The sequence below is a fragment of the Callionymus lyra genome, chromosome 12 (assembly GCF_982586985.1).
Source record: "Callionymus lyra chromosome 12, fCalLyr1.hap1.1, whole genome shotgun sequence".
Taxonomy (NCBI): Eukaryota; Metazoa; Chordata; class Actinopteri; order Syngnathiformes; family Callionymidae; genus Callionymus; species Callionymus lyra.
Window position 1 is genome coordinate 8,371,281 of NC_141829.1, and position 9,080 is coordinate 8,380,360.

Genomic DNA, 9,080 nt, shown 5'->3' on the forward strand with positions numbered 1-9,080 from the left:
ATTGCTAGGCTAACTGCTAGGCCATCTCAATCTTTGTCCAAAAATACAAACTTTAAAACATTCATACACCACTGTGGTGTTTGTCTGTGATGTCCATTTTGTATTGTAGCCTCCATTGTAGAAGAAATTGTTCCTGGAAAAATTAAACTATCTATATTTTAAGCTCGTTTTTAGCGCGCACTGCTAGGCTACCAGTCTGAATCCTGCACACTGACGCTTGCGATACGTTTCATTGAGGAAAGACGTCAGACAGGAACTGAGAGACTGATAACTTCCGCTATGAACAAACTCAAAATATAGTCGTATTTAAAAAAAATTCTGAACAGTTACTCATGTTAAGGCTTCAATCCAAGATGGACGGTACAGACGAGCAGTTTGGAGGTGTTTGGATGTTTTTTTGGACGAAGATGAAGACAAAGACAATTGAGCTCCAGTCGCTACATTAAAATGAACAAACATTTTTGTCTGAAATTATAAAAAAGGAACAGATTACTCTTAGTCAACATGATGGTGAGTGGAATAGTGAAGACAATATATTCAGCTCACGATACGATATATTCAGAAAAGTTTGGAGTTTTCAATGTTTTTTTAATGTAACTATTTGTTCATCATTTCAACCGTCTTTAACGTACACTTCGTAGCATTTGTCCCTCTTCACAAGTTTAAGTCCTTGGTTGTCCTCAAGGGGACTCTGAACAACAACGCTCTGACCCAAAACCCTCAACCCCCTATTTTTCAACCCTACACTCATGGGAACCAGTCTGACTTAAATATGTCTGACGTTAGCTTCCGATTCTAACCTTTTCATCCTGCGTTACTTTGACCCTCGAAAGCAAACTCAATCTCAGAGGGGTCAAACATCTAACTAGTTTCTGAAATGGACAAAGATGAGTCTGAGGTATGGAGGTTTTTTTTTTATTCTGCCTATGTTTTATCCAGTCTTCTACCTTTGGTTTTCCAATGCTGTCCCAAAAACATGCTTTTTTGTGTGTGTGAATTGTCGTCGTCCGCCGCCCTATGTAGCTGGGATAAGCCACAGCCAAATGTGACCTTAAAAGTAGTGATGGGCTGCTGCATTAAATGTTGTTCAGAGGTCAGCAGGTGGCGCCATCAGTTTAAAAATGATGTTTCATTAGAAGAGTTGTTCAAAACAAAGAAAAGAAGAAGTTCAGAGACCGCCATCTAGTGGACTCTGAAAATAATGACACTGCTTCATGAAGCTTCATTAGAACATTAATACTTAAAATGTAATCAATATTCCAATGATGATTGAGATCTTTGGTGTTTAAGATAACTAAACAAAACCCTCTCCTTATTTTACCCTTTGTTCTTTGGAAAACAAACATGCTCCCAAGATACTTTTAAAAAGATGAAAAAAACAGCACATTTTATTAAAATTCAGACAATTTGTACAATAATGGGGAATTTTTTTTTTCTGCAACAGGACAATAATTTCGTAGCAAACTACGATTCCATTGTCTTCTAGGGCGAGCCAGAGTCCGTTATTGTTGTTTCCATTTCACCGGAGCACGCTGAAAACAGTCAAAACACATTTATCGTATTATATAATACGTTATGCAGAACGCTTTCATTGAGTGTCTTTACTGAGCAAAGATCCAGAAAGTCTTGAGGGATATTCAATAATTGAAACTTACAGAAAGGACGGCTCGAGATGAAAGGGTGCGCCAGGAGTTTTCTTGGTGTGATCCTTTTCTCCGGATCTATTTCCAACATGGCCTTTAAAAGATCAAAGCAGTTCTCCCTGCTTCCCTCGTCCTTAAACTGGGTGGATTCCTAATTAAAGATAAAAAAAACAGTCCCTCGGGCACTTCTTAAGTTTATGGATTAGTCAGTGAAGGATGTTTACCTGTTTCAGTTCGTCAAGCGAGTGAAAACGAACCATGTCAACTTTATGGGACTGAAGTAAGACAAAGGTAATGTTCTTGTAAATACAATATTTTACTTTTTTTCAAAACCATTCAACATATTTTGAAAAAATGTAAAATAAATAGGTTTAACATGACGCTCTAGTTTATAGAATGGTTAGACAAGTCTTAAACCATCAAAACAATTACTGTTATAAAGTATATTTTCCCCTTTATTTTACAATTTTTTTTAATAACGATAAAGTAAGATTAACATTGGATTCAGTTATATCAGAGCTGGGCATTTTAATTCCATCGGCGGCCATGATTTATAAAGTGGCTTTACAAACAAAGGGGCAAAAAAGTGTAAAATCAAGTTAGATTAGGATTTAATAACTTTTGAAAAAAATGATATAAAGGCATTTCTTCCACATTTTTTTTTCATATTCACTGGAATCTTATTTAAGGCCAATAAATACAAAGAACAAAAGTCCTAAAGCATAAAGTCACATTTAGAGAGCCACATAAATACAGTTTTAATTTGCCCACGTGTCAGCTAGATAGTATCATTGGGCTTGTGTCTACATTAATGAATGGCTGTCAAAGCGCTTTGTGACCCTGGTATAGAAAGGCGCTAAATAAATAGAGATTATTATTATTATTATTATTATTATTATTATTATATTAAAACAAAAAGTGATTATCAAGCAAAAAAGGATCAAAATATTGGCAATAAGGAAGAGAGACTAAAATTATGGTTGCCACATCACAACGGTTAACCAGCTTAAAGAACGAGATCGTGACCAGCTTTTAAAGTTAAAAACCTTTCTTACCTTCAACCTCCAGCCTTTTGTGCTTTTAAAAAAGTATTTTTTCGACTTAATCCCCCTCAGAAGGAGATGTTCCTGCGGCTGACCCAGGAGTTCTTTAATTTGATGGATCTGGATAAAGAACACAAAAGTCACTTTGAGTGCGAGACTACAAGTTAAAGTTAAGGCGCTATAGTTTGTGTGATAATTAAGTTCAAGGCTATTCAATTTACCTCCGCAGCACGGCAACCACGCCCATGACATCAAGATATTCTATAACATACAGTATATATTATGATCTATTTTTAGCCAAAATCACGAAAATAGTAAATTGATTCTTTAAAATCTGAATTATTTGAAAACTTTGTGTCATGTTCATGTTTTCCTGGGTTTCCTGTGCTTTCGTTGCTCTCTTGACAGTCGGTGAGTTCGGCGCTTGGCAAGATCCACGGCTGTCGACTATTTGGCCAATTAGATGTGCTGCATAAAGATGCAAGTTTTCTCTGGACCATCGGTAAACCTCTCAGTTGTTCGCCTAGTTCCTGACAGCGTTTTCATGTCAGCGCTTTGTGTTCCTTTGGTGAGTTCTGGATTTAATTTTTGCCTTTTTGTGTTTTTGTAGTGGATCCTGTGCCTTGCAGCCACTCTTGTCTTGGTTTTCTTGGACTTCTGGTTTTTAAATATACTCATAAATACTGAGATTTTGACTATAAACCTTAAACGCCTTCTTGTAGACGTTTTGTTACTTTTTGTGAACCTCTGCCTGGTTGTTGGCTAAATAAACCGTTACACTTGATTTAGCTAAAAAAGGTAATGTCCTCTTCTTCAGGTGCTTTATTGAGAGCATTTTCTGTCTGCTTTTTGGTATCTTCCACTTGCTTCTTCTTCCCCAATTATATTTCATTTTTAGATTAATATTATTAATGGAATAAATTACTAATTTTAGGAGCAACAATATAATAAAACGTTAACTTGATTCTAGTGATCTAGTGTTATTTAACTTAAAATGTGAAAAAAGAAAAAAAGAAATAATTTTAGGTGTCAGGAATGAGGATTATTTAAAAGGGTAATTTTCCTTTATTTCTACCAAAAAAAAATATGGAGTTCGTCCTGCAAATGGACAGTGGTCATAACTCGCCTCTCACCTGTGTGTTCAGGGAGACTATTGTCTTCAATGATCCAACAGACTTTCAAGTCTGTAAAAGGAAAGGCCATTTACCACCGGCTTGTCTTTACCTATTCTATACACGATCTGGACCTTATAATCCATGCGTTTGTGTCTTCTCGTTTGGACTATTGTAACAATTTATTTTCGGGTCTAAAAAAGGAGTGGTCTTGCCTGCGGTTATTACAAATCTCTGCAGCGAGAATTCTGACCAGCTCTAGTAGGAGAACTCACATTTCCCCGATCCTTAAAACTCTGCATTTGCAGCCAGTTTCTTTCAGGATCCATTTTAAAATTCTGGTTTGAATCAGATAATATGTTTAGGACCTGCTCGACTCTATACGTTGACGTATGTCCCTGAGTAAGTATCAGAGCTGATGAGTTCAGTTGGACATAAAGGACTAAGGTATCATACAAATAGAGAAGCCCCATCAACCACTTCTCTATCTTTACTGGATGACTTACCGCAGAAAACTCTGTTCTTGGTTCCATGATTAGTGTACCATTGATCAGGACGGCCATGACGATTCCTAGTGACCACATGTCGATCAGCTCTCCGAATGAAAGCCCAAGGATTATTTCTGGAGCTCTGAAAGGCACAATAACCAGAGACACATTGGTCAACAGTTTTCCTCAAACACCAGTACACATGAGTTGCAAAGGGCCGCACCGATAGGCCAGTGCTTGCATGCTGATGCCGGCTTTTGCTTTTGCACTGATTATGGACAAACCGAAGTCTATGAGCTTGACTCTGAACGGCCGCTGCTGGTTCACCAGGACTATATTGTCCGTTTTCACATCAGTGTGGATAATACCGATCTTGGCCAGTTGGTCGAGTGCGACGGCCATCTGGAAGTAAAGTGACATGAGTGCTTTATTAGAATATATACCATTTGGGTTGGATAACGTTTTGAAAAGAATCTTACCAAATATTAAAATAATGACCCAAACCTGCTGGATGATGGTTCTGATGTCAGGGTGAGACATCGGCTCGTTGTTCATCTTCATGATGAAAGCATCCAGGCTAATGTCCAAAACCTCAAAAACCAGGACCCACGTGGAATCTCGTCGAAATGAATCGATGAACTTCACAATATTTTTCTTGTGTACGTCAAATTTCTTCATCCTTTCACAGATTTGCAGCTGTGGACACAAGAGACAAGAACGTATTTAACAAGAACACGGGACTAGTTATATCCCGGTATGCTATATAAGTCTGGTAACGGGATAGACCTACAGTGTTACTTGATGACTATTTTAATGTGGGCATGTTGGCTACAAGAATACAGTAAAGTCTACTACTGTATAATAGATAGATATATTGCATTACTTTAAGTTGGTCCTTCAGTATGGTACCTGCCCTAGTACTTCTTTATATAACATTATCAATATTTCCAGTAGCATTGCAGGTGAGATGGAACATGTATCCATGACTTTTATCCTGGTTACCATGGATTTTATTTGCTCTATTTTGCCTCCATCTACTGGCTGTAGTGTAAAAATATCTGGTTGATGAAAGCACAAGTGTTGGCCCTGGCAGAGTGTAGCATTTTCTGCCACTTATTCCCTAACAGGGGTTGAATACCCCACACAGCAAGGTCACAAGTTTCCTCCCTACCAACCTGTATGCGAACCTTCTTGCTGTGAGGCGATCATTCTGACAACTGCGCCACCGTGCCCCTCAGAAGTGTAGATACTCTCGATGTAAAGTGGCAAATGAACAGAATATTAACTTGCTTGCAAGTATGTCTTGTGATATATATCATACTTATATACCTACTCTTTTTCGAACCATGTTTTTTAGGTCGTCTTTTTTGTCGGCTCAGGGTTAGTAAACTGTTCCTTTTTAGAGTTATTGGCAGAAATGTCCATATGATGGTAACAAACAGCACTAATTTTCTCCTTCTAAAAAGACACCAAAAAATATAAAAATACCTCCATACTTCTCATCTGTAACGTCCCTCTTGTCTTGAACAAGTCTATATATTAAGCCCGTTTGTAGCAGGAGCTAAAAGGCTAACATGCTACACAGGTACTTCTTTACAGTACACTGTAAGACACTTACTTGCGCAATGCTCAAATGTCAGCAGTGTAGTACTGTCTCAAATCAAACTCTGCTGCTACACACTTACAGGAAATGACTCGACAGCTTCTTCTTCTACTACTTTTTAACACTGATTGCAACCAGCCCTTTGAACCCTATCGTAGACACTTGACAGCGTTTTTCTCCAATGGAAACAAGTTGTGTGTCATTGTGTTATTATTGTTGTGGTATTATTTTTTTGGTAAAATTAGCATTTTCTCAAGACATTTACGTCGGTATCTGCTCCGAAGACGCTTCGTTGGTGACGTAGCTTCAGTTTAGCGTCATCTAAGTCACTAAGATGTTGATGCTGTTGAGGGTGGATAGTGTCCATCGATCCACACTCATTTTTTTTGGCCAATTGAGTGCACCAATTGAGTGCACCAATTGAGTACTCATTGCGCGCATTACTATTTTCGCACACTTGTCGTGACATTTGTATTCAAAAAAGGCTGCAGTCATTTTTGCTTTCAGTCAGAGAGAACAAATCTTAACCACTTTGGTGGAGATCATTATGCAGGGAATGGCATTCTGGGATGCAATTTGGTCTATTTTGAGGCAGAACTAGACGAGGAATAATCAACTGCGAATGTTGTTTGATTTCAAAGCAGTTTCAGCAGCATCGATGAAAATCATTCTAGAAACTGCAGCTGGAACATTTGTAATGATTACTATCTCTTAACGTGACACATTTGCATCAAATTTAACGACTTCCTCTCCAGTTCCGCTCAAATACGGCCAATCACGGACGCAACGATGTGATTTGTGAGTCCTGTCACGGACCTCGTTGAAGCCACCCGGATTCCAGAGCAACTTCAGAGCGACGACGTCCCCGTTGACTCGTTTCCGACATTTGACCACCTTGGAGAAGCTGCCTTCGCCCAGGACCTTCAGGAGTTTGAACTCTCTGGGGACGGAGGCTTGTCTTTCCTTCTTGTCCACCATGTTCTTCAGTTTGTGTGAGCGACCTGTCATCTCCTTGACATGTTTCCTCAAGAGTAGAGGTCTTGAGTGACGACCACGACCAAATTCTGAGTAGTTTATTGAAGAGGCGCACTTTGATGAAAGTGTGTGACATCACAGAAAACCTTTACCTTAACCTTTCATCCCTTTAAATGTTATTTTTGTGCTAAACAGTAATTTTCATTTTTACTTCTTCGCCTTTATGACATCATGTGTTTGTTTCTATGTGTGAGTCTAAGTAAGTAAGTAATGGTTATTTTTAAAGCGCATTTCTAGACCCCAGGGTCGCAAAGCGTCAGAGCCCGAGCTGGGGTGTAAGTCTGGATCAGATCACTGATGGAAGGTCTGACCATGAATAGAAAGTAAGAACCAGAATTTTAAATTGATCCTGAAAGAAACTGGCAGCCAGTGAACAGTTTTAAGGATCAGAGAAATGTGAGTTCTTCTACTAGAGAAGGTCAGAATTCTGTCTGCAGAGTTTTGTATTAACTGCAGGTGAAACAGCTTCTTCTTGTTTAGAAACCAAAATAAACTGTTACAATAGTCTAAACGACACAAACACATGGATTATAAGATCCAGATCATGTTGTGACATCATTTTCCTAAGTTTAGAGATTTTTCTCGCAGTTTCTGGTCAGTTTTCTGCCGTGTTGAACTAGAGACATTGTCTTTGTCAAATACAACACCCAGGTTTCTCAGGCTCAGTTTGACAGACTGACCTAAGTCACCCAAGTACTGACTCAACCCGTCTTGCCGGGTCACCTTAATTTGACACACAATCGGACTCAATAGCAACACGAGGAAAGTGAAACTGCTGGAGAGCAGACGGCTGCTTAAACATCCGGGCTGATGCAAACAGCGGGACTCGATAAAAGGAAATATGCAAATAACTGCCTGTGTGAAATCGTTATTGCGGGAAAATCAAGTTCCTCCTCATCCTCAGTGCTGAACACCGGCAGAGAAACAAATCTATCAGCAGAATACAAAAATCACGGGAGCAATAAAATCCTGAGAGAGAGCGACGAGACAATCTGTGAAATTGAAGAAATCATTTGTTTGTCCCGTAATGGCAGACTTTAAGATTATTTATCACCCAGGGAGTTGAGGAGTCCTTATGAGATCTGTTCGTTTGATGTTATTATTTTTGATTTCCATATGTCGATTCTGGATGATTCAGGGATGTCTAAACTTTCCTTGGACGAAGACCAAACCTATCGTGGAAATATATTTTGTCTCCATTAACGAAAGCAATTTCTGTAGAGGCGTCTCTGCCTGTTGTGATGTCGCTCAGGGAACTGCACTGACCTCGACTGGACACCGTTGTCATTGATGTTTTAACACCCCTGTATTGGTACGTCTCCCAGGAATCAACACAAGCGACAACAACATGAAACAGCCGATTAGATAATAAGCAGAAGGAGATGTACATCTTCAGTGAAGCCTGGTGCTACTGATACTTCAAATTGTGTGATATAGTGTTAGTTTCACTCCATTCTAATTGAAAAACAAAAGATATTTTAGTATCAAACTAATAAATTAATTAAATATAATCAACAATAATTATAATAATTATAATAAAAGTGATAAAAATTTGTACTTTTAAGTATCTATCTATTTCGCTGTAAACAGGTACACAACCCTAGTGCTCCCTAATGGGGGTCCAAGGGGCTTGAGCCTATCCCAGCTTCTTTGGGCAAGAGGCGGGGGACATTCTGGACAGGACTGCAGTCCGTCGCACAAAAAGACACACAACCATTCACACACACACACTCATACTTACGGACATTTTCCCCAAGTTCCCAATCAACCTCTGTTCGTAATACATACAAATACGTACAAACTCCAAACAGAAAGGTCACAAGACGACCAGGAATCAAACCAGCAACCCTTCTTGCTGTGAGGAGCTCGTGCTAACCTCTGCGCCACCATTGCTGCCGCATTCCTAGTTTTCAATTTTGGTAAATTTTCCGATTTCCGAGAGGCGGGGCTTTGAATTTATAGTCAAATTTTACTTGAATTTAATCAAATTATTTAAAGACACATATACATGGCATCAAATATTTTGATTAAAAGTTGTATTTACCGGAACTTTAACAACTTATAACTTATATCTTAAACTCATAAAACCACCTAAAATGCATCAATGGAAGATGAAAGCGTCGCCTCATATTAACATTGGGAATTTAAAGGGATTC

At 38.7% G+C, this 9,080-nt stretch overlaps 1 protein-coding gene across 2 annotated transcripts; it reads right to left on the bottom strand.

The window, feature by feature from the left end:
• Positions 1 to 1,407: 1,407 nt before the first annotated feature.
• On the bottom strand, positions 1,408 to 6,913 carry LOC148068152 (homeodomain-interacting protein kinase 2-like). Of its 2 annotated transcripts, XM_087804024.1 has the most exons (8): positions 6,706 to 6,913; positions 4,791 to 4,982; positions 4,510 to 4,688; positions 4,305 to 4,428; positions 2,699 to 2,806; positions 1,868 to 1,918; positions 1,656 to 1,794; positions 1,408 to 1,532 (listed from the first exon to the last, which is right to left on the bottom strand). In XM_087804024.1, the coding sequence occupies exons 1-8, from the start codon at positions 6,895 to 6,897 to the stop codon at positions 1,483 to 1,485; spliced, it is 1,035 nt and encodes a 344-aa protein (XP_087660150.1). In that variant the 5' UTR covers positions 6,898 to 6,913; the 3' UTR covers positions 1,408 to 1,482. The 2 variants fall into 2 exon arrangements, with proteins under 2 accessions (XP_087660150.1, XP_087660151.1); XM_087804025.1 differs by lacking the exon at positions 1,868 to 1,918.
• Between the last annotated feature and the right edge of the window lie 2,167 nt (positions 6,914 to 9,080).

Coding starts and splice junctions, on each gene's coding strand:
- LOC148068152 (XM_087804024.1), bottom strand. CDS start 6,897: ATGACAGGTCGCTCACACAAACTGAAGAACATGGTGGACAAGAAGGAA. Junction 4,983..6,705: donor ATCCGGGTGGCTTCAACGAG/GTCCGTGACAGG, acceptor TTGTGTCCACAG/CTGCAAATCTGTGAAAGGAT. Junction 2,807..4,304: donor CAAGAACAGAGTTTTCTGCG/GTAAGTCATCCA, acceptor TTCTTTATCCAG/ATCCATCAAATTAAAGAACT.